General features: G+C 37.0%; 1 protein-coding gene and 1 long non-coding RNA gene across 8 annotated transcripts in view; one reads left to right on the forward strand and one right to left on the reverse strand.

The window, feature by feature from the left end:
- The window catches only part of CDH18 (cadherin 18), a 305,298-nt gene that overhangs the window by 33,861 nt on the left and 254,069 nt on the right, over window positions 1-17,368 (reverse strand). For all 7 annotated transcript variants that reach the window (XM_084880780.1, XM_084880774.1, XM_084880777.1 and 4 more), the window contains one exon: window positions 7,058-7,194. In XM_084880780.1, the coding sequence (XP_084736906.1) occupies window positions 7,058-7,194 (137 nt within the window). The remainder of the gene's footprint in view (window positions 1-7,057; window positions 7,195-17,368) is intronic.
- The window catches only part of LOC311620991, a 59,023-nt gene continuing 50,951 nt past the window's right edge, over window positions 9,297-17,368 (forward strand). The window contains exon 1 of the long non-coding RNA XR_014794782.1: window positions 9,297-9,430. This is a non-coding gene — a long non-coding RNA (uncharacterized lncRNA). The remainder of the gene's footprint in view (window positions 9,431-17,368) is intronic.

Here is a 17,368-nt window from a genome sequence, read left to right on the forward strand (position 1 = left end):
TAGATGTTACCTTTTGTAATAGACATTAGCACATGTAAGGGGAATCTGCATTTGCATGAGTATCTCCCTTGCTACACCAGGAGCTGTGGGGGATTAGGGACCCTTGATGGAAGCTGAAGACAGCTACTGAAATCTGCATCAGTCTTACCCTCCTTTACTGGGCTTCTCCTTGTAATCTCCCCAAACTGACTCCGACCAACCCCAACATCTTTTGTCTTCAGCTGAAGCTTGGCTTCCATCATTTTGTGAGGTACTCAGTTTTCCCTGGCTATCTTCTCTTCCTTATAGACAGGAGGCCGACATGCTATTAAACATCTGTTTGTTTTTTTCCTATTAATCTTTTATTACAGGGATATCCAAGCCAAGAACATAGAAGTGTAGAGAGAAAAAAATAGAAAATTTTCCTCTACTACAGAGCAAATGGCTATACCATATAGTATAGGTTATGTAGCAGTCTATACCATCCAGATTTATACCTGCACTCTACGATGTTCACACAAAGACAAAATTGTACCTAAAGACACATTTATCGGAGTTTACCCCCATCATTAAGCTGCATGTGACTGTATACTACAATAGTAAGTAACTCCTCCAAGGGGTTTTTGGTAGAGGGGATAGAGTGATAGAGTTGTATCAGGAGGGAAACACTGAAGGTAGTGTTCAGGTTTTGTTTGTGAGATTTCATTGTATTTTCAGATAGGAATTAAGCCTATTTATGAGGGCAGAGCATTGTGTATCAGATGGGGGAAATGCAAGTGCAGGGAAGAGGAAAACGATTGACAGTGCAATGTTTCTGGGTGAGCAAGTGAGGACGCAGGGCAAGCCTAGAGAGGGGGTCATACACATGGCGTGGAGAACTGACTCACGGGAACCTGGAGGAAGACAGATCTGTGCAGATGAAAGCATACTGTGCTAAGTAGGTTGATAGATGTGATGGCAGAAAACTGTAGAAACCCTTTTCTGATTTTATTTTATTTTATTTTATGTCTTTAGAGAAGCAAGCTTATTTTTTTAAATTTTTATTTATTTATTTATTTATTTATTTATTTATTTATTTGTATATGAGGAAGAAATTGCGTTAAAAGAGGTATTGAAAATCTAAGGAGAAAGGAAAACTATAAAATAAATATCTAACAGTGCTATACATAATTGCTTCAGTCATTCAAGTTTTTATCTTTAATACACATTTTTGCTCTAATTCTTCCAGCATTTTAAAAAATATTGTTTATGATTTTATATATTTCAGGGAGAGGAAGAGAAAGAGAGAGAGGGATAGAAACATCAATGATGAGAGAGAGAATCATCTATTGGTTGTCTCCTGTACAATTCAACCAGGGATTTAGCCCACAACCTGGGTATGGGTTCTGACCGAGAATATAACCTTGACCTCCTGGTTTATGAGACAAAGCTCAACCACTGAGCAACACCGGCTGAGTTCTTCCAGAATTTTATATTGAGATTGGCATAGTGTAATTAGTAAGCCCTTAAATGCATCAACATATCTACAATAATAAAAGCATAATACACTAATTAGATCAGACAGCAAAATGACCTTTCAGACCACCTTCCAGAGGAGGCCAGGACTACGAGGACTGAGGCAAGCTGCTGTGGCTGTGAGGGCTGAGCCTCTTGCACAGATTTCGTGCATCAGGCCTCTAGTTGTGTAAATAACTAAGTAACAACAAAAAACAGAACGGGTATTATAATTGCCTCACCAAACTTCTTCCACATGTAGAACCCACAAAGTTTGAATGTAATTGAGAACAAGTGAAGATAAAATATGAGCCTTGATTATCTTGAGCCAATGTGATGAACATATACCTTCTGCCATAGTAATTAATCCACGTATATGCACATTTCATGAATAAAATGCAACTTTTAAAAACAGTGAATGAAAAATTTAAAATGACCTGATTGGAGTAACATTTTAATGGTTATTCAAAAATGACAATTTCACCTTTGTTATGAATGAGTTTACCCTGACTTAAGGTGGCATTCATCCTGTTAATATATATACAAGTTAATGCAGTATTTGTTGCTTGTTACTATAATATAGCGACTCTAAGGCAAAAGATGAGATAAAAAGAAAGTATAAATATAAAAGGAAATATCACAGAGAAATGAAAATAGAGACCTGATCAAGTTGCAGTAAGTCTAAATCCTAACTAACATGTGAGCTTTATTGTTTGCTATGTGGGCCAGTCATTTTCTTTTACCTTAGAACAAATTGAATTGTTTTTGGATATTTCCTAGTAATCTGTTATATCAGAATAGATAACTAATATACTGAGAAAAGGATGTTATTATTTTTGATCATACGTGAAGCAATACCAATTTCTTTGCTAAGGAAAATGTGCCCGTAAGAAATTCTTTTCTTGCTAAGAAAAATTGCAAATATGAACAAGTTTGTGAGAGTTAGATTTCACATAACAAGATAAGCACAGTGACAATAGCATGCATATGGGCAGAGAGTATATGAGGAATTTCTGTACCTTCCTCTCAACTGTGCTGTGAAGCTAAACGGTTCTAACATAGAATGGCTTTCGAAAATTCAAAATGAAAAAAAGTATCAAGTGCATTTCCACAACAGAATAAACTAGAAGAGACACTGATGATGTGGCTGGTGGTGAGGTTAGCACGTACAAACAATTGTACATGAAAGAGCCTCCGATATTTAATAGGCGCTTAGGCTAAGTAATCAGGGCATTGCTGTGTAGTTTTCTAAAATGCTCGCCATAGGGCTATAAAGTCTTATCTAGTGCTCATTCTACACACATGTTTATGATTAGGATTAAATTACATTTTAGTATTGCTCATTGGGTTGTCTTTAAAGCATTTTTATTGGCATCTATAAAATTCAGGTTACTGCAATTTACTATATTCTTTTACTAAGTAGATATGTATGAACTCATTTCCCATTTAAAGTACTGGCAGATATTTTTTAAAAAATAAGTATATATTTAAGACATTAATTCAGTGAAAATGGGCCTCTCCTTTGGTAATTATTGCACATAATACAGTTTTCATGATATATATGAACTCACGTATAGGCATACATTAATTTCTACTTGATGCAAATATTATTTGGACTGAGGTAAGATTTAGAGCAACCTACAGTATATTTTTGACCAAAACACCACTAGAAATGGACTTGACTTTATTATAAAACTAAGGCTCCAGTGCATGAAATTTGTGCAATGGGGCGGCGAGGGTGGGGGGGTCCCCTCAGCCATTCTGCCTCCTCTCACATACTGGGAGCCCTCAGGGGATGTCATACTCCATGGGGAGCGGGCTGGGCTGATCAGGGGAAGGCTTGTGTCCCATCACCCTGCTGCTGTAGCCACTGCCAGTCACCACAGCCAAGAAGGCGTTTTCATCAACACAGACTCCAATCCCTTCACCATGAAAAAAATGACAACTTTCTTTAGGCATTTTCAAGATGTGTCTTTCATAGGATATGGCATTTCTTTCTTTCTCTCTTTCTCTTTCTCTCTCTCTCTCTCTCTCTCTCTCTCTCTCTCTCTCTCTCTCTCTCTCTCTCTTTTAATTCTCACCTGAGGATATGTTTCTATTGATTTTTAGAGAATGTGGAAGAGAAAGAGACAGAGAGAAACACCAAAGTGAGAGGAACACTTTGATTGGTTGCCTCCCGCATGAGCCCTGACCTGGGCCCCAGCCAGGGAGGATCCTGCAACCTAGGTACATGCCCTTGATCAGAATCGAACCTGGACCCTGCTGTGACCTAGCCTAGGAATTATGCACTGAGCCAAACTGGCTAGGGCAGAATATGAAATTTCTTAGCCCTCCAGCAGCAGACCTTTGTTTTTTTCTCCAGAAGTGTGGTGGAAAAACCCTAGATCACCTTTTTGAATTCTTACTACCCAAGTTACTAAGAATATTATCAGTGGCATACAAGGGAGTTTAGCCAATGAGGGGTCAGAAAAGGTGTTTCCTCTATAGTTCACACAGATCGCGGACTTGGCCCCTGCCCAGGCCTAAAGCCTCTGGCGGGACGAAGCTATAGGCTTGGGCAGGGGGCCCCTGGGCTCTGATTCCTGGCTCAGCCCTGCCCAGGGGCCCACACGGGGCCTACCTCAGAGTGACTCGGGTGCTGAAGATATTCCCGGGACTCATTCATAATACTCATTTAAAAGTAATTAGTGGCCCTGACCAGTTAGGCTCAGTAGATAGAGTGTCAGTCTACAGACTCAGGGGTCACAGGTTCAGTTCCGATCAAGGGCATGTACCTTAGTTGCGGGCACATCCTCAGTAGGGGGTGTGCAGGAAGCAGCTAAATAATGTTTTTCTCTAATCAGTGTTTCTGACTCTCTCTCCCTCTCCCTTCCTTTCTGTAAAAAAGTCAATAAAATATATATTAAAAAAATAATTATTGAATGCTTATTTTTAAAAAGAATATGATGCTGAAAAAATTATATGGAAGTTACTTGAGCAAATGTTATAGATCACAAAAGGTAGAATATTCATAAAAGGTAGTATAAAAAGTCTAACATAGTATACTTATTGATTTGTTTCAAAGGACATTAAAAAACTGCATAAACTGCAAAGAACAATAACACACACCCACTAGGACGATTATAACAAAAAAGATACATAATAATAAATATTGGTAACAATAGAGAGGAATTGAACTCCTATACTGCTGATGGGAATGTAAAATGTGACCACTTTGAAAAACAAACTGGCAGTTAGTATTTCTGAAGGTTAAATATAATATCCATATCTCACTCCCAGATATATACCCAGAATAATTTAAGACATGGCTACACACAAACTTTCTCATTAATAGTCAAAACATTATTCATATTGGGCAAAAAGTAGAAACAACCCAAATGTCTACCAAGTGATGGATCCTGTCTAATAAAAGCCTGATATGCTAAGTGTCCAGTCATCTGGTCAACCTTCCATGTCCCTTCCCAGCCCCAGTCATGCACTGATGGGATGCCTTGGCCTGGCCTGCACCCTCTTTCAATCTGGGGCCTCCAGGGGGATGTTGTAGAGCTGGTTTCAGCCAGATCCCACATGCCAGGTCAAGGGGCCCCACTGGTGCATGAATTTGTGCATTGGGCCTCTATTGGATAAATAAAATGTTGTATACTTATACTATGGGATTTTTTTTTTATCAATAAGAAAGAATGAATTAATGACATGCCATGATGTAGATGAACTTTGAAAAGAGAAGTAAGCCAGTAATAAAGGAACACCGATTATATGATTCTTTTATATGAATTGCCAATAAGTAAATGTATTGCTATAGACTGAATGTTATGTGCAAAATTCATATGTTAAAACCTAACAATAGATGGCATTAGGAAGTGGGGTTTTTGGAAAGTGATTAGGTAATAAGGGTAGAGGCATTATCATTAAGTTTAGTGTTCTTATAGTAGAGACCTCTAAGAACTTCCTTGCCCTCCTTCCTTGTAGGGACACCAATGGACGGCAGCCATGGATGAAACAGGAAGCTCGTCCACACCAAACACTGAATGTGCCAGCATCTTGATCTTAGCCTTCCCAGCCTATAGAACTTTGAGAAATAAGTTTATCCTTTAAAGCACCTAGCAGCCTGAACAGACTAAAACAACTAGAGCAGTGATTTTCAAGCAGTGTGCCACAAGAATTTTTAAAACATGCACTACCTGATTACTTAGTCAGGGGCACTGACCTCTTTTCCCTTAGACTGCCAAATTTAAAAATGATACCAGTCAACACAATAATAGTCATCCCATGTAAGTGAATAAAAATTATACCCTTTTTTTTTTGTCAGATCAGCATAAAATACAATATAGTTTTGGTGTGCTACAGAATTTTAATAATTATTTTATGTGTGCCTTGAAACAAAGTTAAAAATTACTGATTTTGATAAATAGAATCTAGATTAGTGGCTTCCTAGAACAGGGCACATGGAGGAGGCATAACCTCTGAGGGCAAAGAAAAAGAGCGTAATTTCATGTTCTAAAGCACTATTTTTTAATGTGAAGTTGATTATATGTGTGTGTTCCTAATGAATATATATGTGTGTGTGTACATATATAAAAAATACATATAATTTTTTCCTAAATGCCTACATAATTTTTGTAAACATAAATTCTAGACCTAGGGTAATTTAGAGTTTGGTTGATCACTTAATATGTAAAGAAAGAATTCATTGTTATGATAGATCCATTTTCTTAGTTTTATTCTAATTTCATTTGAACAAAGTCATATACAACTTTTTAAATTCACAAATAGTCAAATCCAGTTTGGCTCAGTGGATAGAGCATCAGCCTGCAGACTTAAAAGTTTCAGGTTTGATTCTGGTCAAGGGCATGTACTTTGGTTGTGGGCACATCCCCAGTAGGGGGTGTGTAGGAGCAGCTGGTCAATGTTTCTCTCTCATTGATGTTTCTAGCTCTCTATCTCTCTCCCTTCCTCTCTGTAAAAACTCAATAAGATATATTAAAAAACACACAAATAAATTCACAAATAATTACTGACACTTATGCTTGTGCTTTTCTGAACTTAGATATTAACCATAGTGCATTATTCTGTATCTCCTATATTTATCTCAAAGAGGGCATATACCTGCCTATTGAAATTCCAAGTTATTACTTTACAATACGTTTTCTAAATGATAACTGAAGCTTGAGGAGGGGTGTTATATTGTTGAAATTATTCAAGAACAATGATCAATTTTCATTTCTTTTTCTTCTAAACTGAAGTGTGTGAAGAACCATTCTTCTAATCCCTTGATGACTTACTTATAAGCATGATATAAGCACAGTTAGAAGGAGAACCAAATGCTTTGACTCAGGCATGAGGACTAAGTGCCCATGATGCAATTTTTCACCACTATGCCAGGGTTAAGGTAAAGAAGAAAGGATATGATATATTCACTGTGTCTGACAATGAGTAAAATTGTATCTAATACATTTTGTGCACTCTCTTAGATCCTGGCATCAAAAATAAAAATGGTAAGAGACCTGCTTATGAGAAAATCTCAGTATAAATCTTCCTGTACAGTGACAGATTTTCCTATAGTACATAAAGTCAAGTCATTTACCTTTTTCTGAAGCAGCAACTGTGATGTTGTACCACGGAGTTTCTTCTCTATCAAGAACCTTTGTAGTCTTAATAGATCCAGTATTGGCATCAATATTGAAAAACCTGTCATCTTCAGCATTGTAGTCAATGAAGTATCTAGATAAGAAAATAGATACTTGATGTTATTATAAAAAAATATAAAAGTGAAGCAAGTGAGAAACTCACACATTTAAATATATATATTTAACTTTATGTCTGGCTCTTAAGATTGGACTGGCAACTTTATATTTGCATAGAGTGACATCAATTATTTTTAATCTCAGTTTGTCTTTAATGCTATACTTAGTTTAACTAATAATTAAAAAAATACCTACCAAATTCCATGAATAGAATAGTAGACAGTAGAAATGCAATGATTAATAAAGGAGAGAAAAAAATCACCTCTGGGAAGTCAATAGTATATTGGAAGGAAAAAATCAAATGCATAATAAAATTTCTCATTGCTACATGTACAAGCATTTTAGAATAGAAGGAAATGTCAGACAGTTTCATTGTAGCTGAGATTTGATCATAAAAATAAAATGGAAAAAAAAAAACCTACACATTTCATTATCATCGTATGTCCATCTTCTAGCACCCTTTTTAAGTCAATGATTGAGAAATGAAATAAATGGAAGGTGGGTTGCATTACTGACCACAACTCTTCCTTCTCCAATTCATGTGCTTTGCAGGGCTCTCTCACAGTAGGAGTGGCCTCCAGCTTACTTTGGCAATAGAATGATTTGAAAGCAGTGGTGTCCCAAACCAGTGGTCAGCAAACTCAGTCAACAGAGCCAAATATCAACAGTACAACGATTGAAATTTCTTTTTAGAGCCAACATTTTTAAACCTTTTCTAACACCACTTCTTCAAAATAGACTCGCCCAGGCCGTGGTATTTTGTGGAAGAACCACACTCAAAGGGCCAAAGAACCGCATGTGGCTCGCAAGCCGCAGTTTGCTGACCACGGTCATAGACCATATTTGCACCTACATTTCATTAGACTTTACATGTTTCCTCTTATGCTTTGCCACTGACATAAGAAGCACATGCCAGAGCTAGTCCACTGGCCCCAGAGGAAGATGGGAGATGCATGGGCAGACTTGTCCCAGTTCAAAATGTCCAGCCTGGAGTAGAACTACTAGTAAATGAGCCAATGCAGGATGGCACGCACTGGAGATGAACAGAGCCAGCAAACAAGAGCCAGCTCAGGTCAGCTGATCCTCAACTAACTCACAGTGGCATACACTTTGGATTTAAATTAATTATTTCTTTACCCCCAAGTTTTGGGGTTTCACATTATTCAGAATATTTAATTAACTTAAATATGAATAAAACTATAATAAACAATCATGTGTTCTAAAAATGTTCCAAACCGTAAGAAGAGAAGTCTTCTCTCCTAAACCTCTAGTACTTCTTTCCTTTGCATTTGACTCAGCTTAAGTAACATTTTACCTTAGTCCTGAATAAAAAGTGAACTATTATATGCAAAGTGCCAAGGGAAGAACACTTGAATATAGAAAACCAACATGCAAAGATCCAACTTAAGGAAAAAGCCTGACTTGCTTTAGAAACAAATGTATCTTTCCATGTAGCCAGGAGAATAAATGAGTATGATGGACAATCCCTGCAGCACATGCTAAGGGGTTCTTGCTTTTTTGAAAAAAACAATGGTTTTCCATTAACACGATTTATTTTATGTTATGGGGGGGGGGTGAGAATAACAGTGACTACTTTAAATCTTGGATTGTAGAAATGTAAAAACAATTCAGAATGTAAATTATGCCATTTTGGACAAGGGTGGGGGGAAAAGAAGGGAATGGAAACACTGTATATCATAATGGTATACTGTATATAAGACACAACCACTGGGACTTTTTGTTGAAGTGGCAGCAGTAAAGGGTAGAAATCCCAAATAACTTAGTTTGTGTGTATGTGTTATAGTGTTATGATCATAAGAAAATCCCTTTAATGTGTGAAATGATTATGATGTGAAATGTTTGCTGTGTGGAGACCCCAATACTGTGTAACTTCCAAAATGTTATAAACATGGTGAAGTTTATAACATTTTGTTAAAGTGTAAACGCCCTGTTCTTAGCATAAGGCACCCCATCTGGCCCACACTGATAAGACACAAGTCGTTTACCACTGGCTATATAAGCACTGGACCTTCTTCGATTCGCGTCTCCAGCCTGATAGGGGAGGACTCCACGTCGCTGAGACGAGTCCCTGATTGCTCTGCTGTGTGAGCCTGAACCAACTGTGGCTGCCTGCCTGTCTCTGTCTTCGTCGTCCGTCTTTCCATGTGTATCGCCGGGTGGCTCTGCCAGAGCCTAGGACCAACTAGGAATAGGTAAATAAACCCTGTGTGATTGCATACTCATTCTGTCTTGTGTGTCTTGTGTTCCAGTTCGTCTCAGCTGTCTAGACATTAAAGTACCAGGGGACAGACCGTTATTACTGACTCCTAGTCACCTGCTTTTGTCCCACTAAGTCTAGGCAGATAATTAATTAATTGGGGCATAGTTGGGACAGTATGTGTGTGTGTGTGTGTGTGTGTGTGTGTTTGATCTACTATATAATGGATAAGCCCATTTAGAGATCTGGACAAAGAGGTAAGGGAGCCGGGCCAGTATGGTTCAGTGTTCGAACATGTCCTGTGAATAAGGAAGTCACATATTTCGGGCTCTTATCCCCAATGAGGGGGGTGCAGAAGGCAGCTAATTAATGATTCTCTCTCATCATTGATGTTTCTATCTCTCTCTTCCTTCCTCCCTGAAATCAATAAAACTTTTTTTAAAAAAGAGGTAAGAGAAATACTCTCTTTGGGAGAAAAACAATTTGAGGGAAGTCAATCACCTTAACCCATTATTCTTCTATGTCAATTAGATAAGCATGCGTAATAAAAAAGCGCAGACTTAGATGTGGGTGTGAAATTTGAGTGTGTTTTCTGAACAGGAAATATAAATTTGAGATATATCAGCTTAAATTTAAGGTAATGGGAATGGTATAAGCTCATTTGAGAGAGAACCACAAGAATAAAGAAAGAGAAGGATTTGAACACTATAGCACTTTTTGTCTAAAGCAGCCCAGGATCTGTGTAAAGAAAGTGCTGGTGAAAGGAGAGAAACAGCCAAAAGGAAGAGAAAAATTGGGAGAGTTAGGCAATAGAGAAATCAACAGAGAAATGTTATAAACAGGCAGCCCCGGTGGATTCTGTTAAGCTGAGTGGGGTTAGTGAAGGTTGGTTTGATTTGGCAGGATGGACATGACTGGTTGACCTGAGAATAAAGTTTCAATAAAATATGAAAGGATTGGATTGTTATTATAGTGGATTTAAGAATATATTGAAAGTGAGAATATGAAGCCCATGAGTTATGACACTTTTTGGGCATCGTTACCTGAAACAGAGATCAGGGGAAAAAATGAAGCCTTGTGTCATCAGAGAAGTGAGTTTCAACAAATTATTATTTTTTCTGTGAAGGGAAATATTAAGCACTGTCTTTCTTGAAGGAAGTTATCATTTTGAAAGAGTGAAATACCTAAAAAGGTGATAGGATTGGGTTCCAAAGCACAGGTATAAGAGTTTCCATTGAAAGTAACTGAGACCTTTTGCACGAGGAAAATCTCAGAAGTTGGACAAATATTTTGAATAAGTAATTGTGAGCATGGTAATATCACAGAATCCATCTTAATTTCTAAAAAAACAATCCAAATATCTGATAGGCATGTATTAACAAGACATCCTATCTAATAAAAGAGTAACATGCAAATTGACTGTGCCTTTGTTATAGCCATAAGCCATACCCACCAACCAATCAGGAGTGAGTATACAAATTAGCCCAACCAAGATGGTTGTGGCCACGGAGCAAACAGGAGGCCTAGGTTTCCCTAGCAATGAAGGATGCAAAGCTTCCTGTACACCCTGATAGGCCCTGGACTCCACTCAAGGCTACAAAGTTTCAATTATAGAAGATAAATAAATCCCAGATACCAAGCCTCCACTTGGGTTACCAGGGTGTGTGGCCAGCCTGAAAACCACCACAGGCCCTCACTCAGGCTGCCCCATGCCCTAAGGGAACCCCCGCACTGATCCATGATACCCTTCAGGGCAAACCAGCTGGCTCCCACCCATACAGCAGGCCTCCATCCTATCTAATAAAAGAGTGATATGCAAATTGACTGTCACTCAAATACACAGGATGGCTGCCCCATGTAGACACAAGATGGCCACCACAAGATGGCTAGCAAGGGAGGGCAGTTGGGAGGGACAAAGCCTGCAAGGGAGGGCAATTGGGGGCGATCAAGCCTGCAGGGTAGGGCAGTTGGGGATGATTGGACCTGCAGGGAAGGGCAGTTTGGGGGACCCAGGCCTGCAAGGGAGAGCAGTTGAAGGGGACCAGGCCTGCAGGGAAGGGCAGTTAGGGGCAAATAGGCTGGTAGGGGAGCAGTTAGGCATCAATCAGTCTGGCAGGGGAGTGGTTAGGGGGTGATTAGGCTGATAGGCATAAGAGTTAGGGGCAATAAGGAAAGCAGGTAGGAGAGCAGTTGGGAGCCAGCAGTCCTGGATTGTGAGAGGGATGTCTGACTGCCCATTTAGGTCTGATCCCAGTAGAGCCTAAAATGGCAGTTGGACATCCCTCGAGTAGTCTCATATTGGAGAGGGTGAAGGCTGGGCAGAGGGACACTCCTTGCCCCTCTCATCCTCCCTCCCCGACCCCAGGCACAAATTTCATGTACTGGGCCTCTAGTTTAGAATATATTGCTAAAGTGTGAAACCTTATACCTACTTGTGTATACATACAAAGGCCAAAATATTGCAGAAATTAATATTACCATGCAGATTAAGACTATAGAGCATCTAACTAGGAGCTCTTTAGTAAAAATAACAGATATAAAGGGACAAAGGGTACCACTTGTTACTGTGTGATCAAAATAAGAAATTGACACTTGTGCACTAATTGCTCTAATAATAATTACATGTTAATTGAAGGAAGTTCAACAGTAAAAGCAATTTAAATAAGAAGTATAAGGCAAATCTGTTTCAAAGAAGAGACACCAGATTCTAACACTACAGAAGAGTAGGAAAGATCTATGTTATTGGGCTTTCCAAAACATTAGGCCATGGCGCTCTGAAATTGTTTTACTTTTTTATTTTACTTGAATTCATATCACACACAAAAAACCTCCTAATATGTCTAACCTAGAGTCCCAATGCTAAACTGCTTAGGAGGTGTGAGAAGATTTGATGAATGAAAAAGATAGCATCCCTTAAAATATAATCAATTAGCATTCTGGTTTTTATATAGGAGTGGGCAAAAGTAATTTAATAATAATAAATAATGCAATAATAAGTAAATAATAAAATAATGAATTCTGAGTTGTGTGTATTCACAACTATAAACCTACTTTTGCCCACCTATGTATTATCTAAAGTTAGTTACTATTAACCTGTCTTCAAGAAACTTTTCATTTGGGCGTACTCTCTAGAGAACAACAGTTTCTGAATCCGAAATGGGACCCCAAACTGAAACATTATTCAACCTGAAAGTTTCTTGTCGCAACTAATAGCAAAAGTCCAGATTATGTTTCTATCAATACAGCCCTATGACATATGGCAGAATATGGCCCTTTTTAGAAATCTGATCACTTCAGAACTGTCAGTCTGAAATGAAATGGGGGTTCCTTCTGTTTGTAAGCAAAATAAAAGATCTGAAAATGTATAGCTTCTTTATCAAAATAATCCCCTCTCTTTTACAGACTTTGCACAGAGTTTTCTAATGTAAGGGCTAATATTAGTTGTCAAATGCTTTTAGAACAAATATATTTTTATTTGAATTTATAGAATAAAAACCTGTATTTAAATATGTTTAGAAATGGTAGGTATAATGCTAGGCATGTGTCCTTTGACTCTTACTATTTCAATTTTAATTTTCTTTGCAACCTAACACCCTTGAGATATCTGCAACATTAGGGCTAGATATCAGCTATGCTTGGGTCCCAAGAGTCTTATTTGTGGAGTTGCAGTTGAATTTCAACTCAGGGAGAACTAAATAGTTCTGCTTAAGTAACCTTGGATTTCTGCCTAGACATAGAAATAAAAACTCATAAAAAGGGTAAATAGAAATGTTAGAAAAAAATAAACTATTCAAAACTATATTAGGAGACTAAATATAGAATAACTTAATGCTCTTTAGTGGCATAGCTCTATTAAGTTGCTCATCAAAGAATAAAAAAAATAGATGACAATATTCTTAGTAGGTAACTATCAAATAATCTATAATAATAAAAGCGTAGTATGCTAGTTAGACCCGACATCCTCCCGGACATCCTTTTGGATGACCTTCCTGATGAAGCCAAAGCTGCGAGGGAAGCCTGGGTCCTGGGTGCCAGAGGGAAGCTGCTGATGGCAACCAGGGCAAGGAAGGACTACTCTCGCAATAATTTCCTGCATTGGGCCTCTAGTTTTTATAATGAAATTCATTTATTTCCTTTACAACCCTTAAAAAGGTAAACATGGCATCTTAATATTTTATGAACTTTCATATATAGTTTTTTTGCAAATGATAATATTAATTTGATATTTTGTAAAACATCCAGCAAGTATAATATCTGGTAACCATTTACCTAAGTGATATAGATTCTAAATTGGGATTAATGGTAAAACCTAAAAAAATTGAGAAATGTAGTTCACAGTTTTCAACAGTAAACCAGTGTAAATTGAAGCTAGAGTATATGTAACTGGACAAGACATTTAAAAATATTCTTCAGCCGGAACCGGTTTGGCTCAATGGATAGAGCATCAGCTTGGGGACTGAAGGGTCTGGGTTCGATTCCGGTCAAGGGCATCTACCTTGGTTGTGGGCATATCCCCAGTAGGGGGTGTGCAAGAGGCAGGTGATCGCTTACTCTCTCTCATCAATGTTACTAACTCTCTATTTCTCTCCCTTCCTCTCTGTATAAAAATCAATAAAATATATTTTTTTAAAAATATTCTTCAAATTCTACTCTCCCCATAATAAAGACTATATCAGGGTGATGTGTGAGACTTAAGAAAGCTGTCTATAACAGGTAATATAAGCTAACATTTATTGAGCAAATATAATGTACTACATTGTGCTCTAAGTATTTTCTAAATGCTAGTTCATTACATACTCAAAACAAATGCGTGAGATCACTATTATCTGTAGGCTATGTTTACAGAGAAGAAAACTGAAGCACAGAGTGATGGAAATGTTATCAAGAAGCCCATTAGTACAAGAGATTAAAATATAACCTAGGTCCGTACATAATAAGCTCCTTTTCTAAAGAATAGACAATATTGGAGTCTTTCTATATTCATCCCAAAAATATTTATTTGAGGGAGTAGAGAAAATAAAAATATAAAAGGAGAAGAAATAGCAAAAGCTGAAAATTATTTAGATATCGATTTAGTTAGGGAAATTAATAAACAAAAAAAGAAAAATAAAGTATTTCAAACTAGTACGATCGATGGCCAGATAATAAATATGTTTACATTAATTCTATTTCAAAATTGAAAATAAATGCTTTATACTTAAATAAGATGAAAATTCATTATTCAAATTAGAATAAAGGGGCCAACAAAGAGGCAAACAAGTTATAACGGTAGTAAACAGCCATTTTCAGTAGCAATTACCTTTATTCCCATATTTTTGTTTTCTTCAAGAGAAACTACTTTAAATCAATTACCCAGTTCATCATCTGGCACTCAATTCCCCTGTGATTACGTAGGTATAGACTCAAGAAAATTAGTCATATTGAAGTATATTAGAAGAGTTATTTTTCATTTCAATAACAAAATTTCACTCCTTAGAAGCATTTATTATTTTGATTATAGTTTGGCCATTTCACCATAATAAATTAATTGAAAATGTATGCACTGAAAATCTTACAGTGATTTACTTGGAGCAACATCAGTTGGCTTGAAGTCTAGGAGATTTCTCTCACATGTCACATGTTAGATACTTGCAGACACAAAACGTGAGTGGTAAAGCAGATTTATTTGGGATTTTTGCCTCCCAAACAGCTGTATTGGTAGACTTGATTGAGCTTGACTAATAGATGGGATCAAATTTAATCCATATACACCCTATGGGATACTTCAGCAGCTTGGCCTTGTCTTTAATCAACCAACCAAGCAAACAAGATTCATTAAAAATGTTAAGGTTCCCTTTGTTCATTTTTGGAATACAATGTATCCCACAGCCATATATCCAGAAAATAGTCTTTCCAAAGCATACGGATCTTGTCACTTGATAAAGAGCATAGTGTGCTTCATAAAAGGGGCAGTGCACAGAGCGCAGAGCTATTTTGGAAGGCTTTTGAGTTTTCTCAACCAAAGCGATCCAATGAAACAAATCATTTCACTGAAGAAAAGCTCTGGCATCAGAAATCATGTTTCCCCATCTGTTAGTTACTCTTCTAAGTTTCTAAAATAGTATACGTTCTAAGAATCCCGAGTTCTAGAAATGCTATGGAACCATTTAAAACATGTTTTAATTTCTTTGAAATAGTCACATGAAACTAATGTATTAGGATGTTTAGTCTCCAGTCAGTAGTCTAATAAAAGAGTGTCTCTTATCCAAGATCTAGCTATTCATTCCAGGGCTGAACGACACCACACCACCCAGAAACCAAGCTCTCTTCCTGGGTCAGAACTGTGACTTGGGAAGGTCACTACTATATGCCAGGGTGTTAATGAATCTGAGCAAAAAAAAAAAAAAAAAAAAAAGGAAAACATTTACAGGTGCTCTGTACCTTTATTAAGGCATGGAAATGACCATGTTCTGATCAAATCTCTATGATTGGTTAGCTGTGTGATCTGGAGCCAGTCATTTGGTCCTCAGTTATCTTCTTCTATATAAGAATGGGTTTTTCTCAATCATTTTTTACATTCCCAAATGTCATATTTGCATGACATTTAGCAGTAAATTTCTTAGTCAATGTAAATATGCTAACTTGGCTCTATGGAATGTGATACAGTTATAAAATGCAAGTTATAGACAAAGATTTGTGGTTTTAAGCAGGAGGCTGCTTTCTCTCTATCTTTACTTGATTAGTATTAACTGTCCTTAACGAGTTATCTCCTTTGTATTAGAAGACCCAAGGATTCCACTTCTTGGAATTTATCCAGTGACACCCGAAACACTAATTCAAAAGACATATGCACCCCTATGTTCATTACAGCGTTATTTATGATAGCCAAGATTTGGAAGCAGTCCAAGTGCCCATCAGTAGAAAAGAGAATAAAAATAGTCATGTACATTTATACAATGAAATACTACTCAGCCATAAAAAAACAGAAAATTTTCAACTTTGAGACAGCATGGATGGACCTGGAGAATATTATGCTAAGTGAAATAAGCCAGTCAGAGAAAGACAAGTACAATATGATTTCAGTCATATGGAGAATCTAGTGAACAAGCTGAACTAACAGGCAAATTAGGAATATAATCATAGACAGGCTGACGGGGGGGGGAGGATAAGAGGGGTAAGAGATTGAGCAAAAACTAAAAAAGAGAAAGAACTCATTCAGGGACAGAGATAACCATGTGGTGATTATGCGGGGGGAGGAGTAGGTTGGTAGGTGGAAGTGGAGGAGAATATAGTTGGAATAAATGGTAATGGAAAAAATAAAATCAAGAGAAAGAACAACAATAATTAAATAAAAAAGAAGACAATTACAGTTTTGATCAGGGTATATTAAGCTTGCCATTAAGGGTCCAATTAAACTATACTAGATTTTCAATAAATTAAACTTTTATAAGCAAATTTGGTCTATAGAATAAAAATATATCAGATGATATCTTTAACATGAATATATATATATATATATATATATATATATATATATATTATTTTTTAAAAATATATATATTTCATTTATTTTTTTACAGAGAGAAAGAGAGAGGGATAGAGAGTTAGAAACATCAATGAGAGAGAGTCATCCATCAGCTAACTCTTGCACACCTCCTAATGGGGATGTGCCCGCAACCAAGGTGCATGCCCATGACTGAAATCGAACCTGGGACCTTTCAGTCTGCAGTCCTACGCTCTATCCACTGAGACAAACTGGTTTCGGCAACATGAATATATTTTTTAAATTTTCCAGTTATTCTTTGTCTTTCTTTTCAAAAGTTTGAATCCAATATCCAAACCTTCTTAATTATGCCATTTTTATTGTTGAACTTTGCAATATAACCTTATTATTATTTTCAAATATCTCTTAATTTTGCTGTTTTTAACATTTAATATTAATGTTGTATTTCTA

Source organism: Pipistrellus hanaki, assembly GCF_964339955.1.
Source record: "Pipistrellus hanaki genome assembly, chromosome: 4".
Taxonomy (NCBI): Eukaryota; Metazoa; Chordata; class Mammalia; order Chiroptera; family Vespertilionidae; genus Pipistrellus; species Pipistrellus hanaki.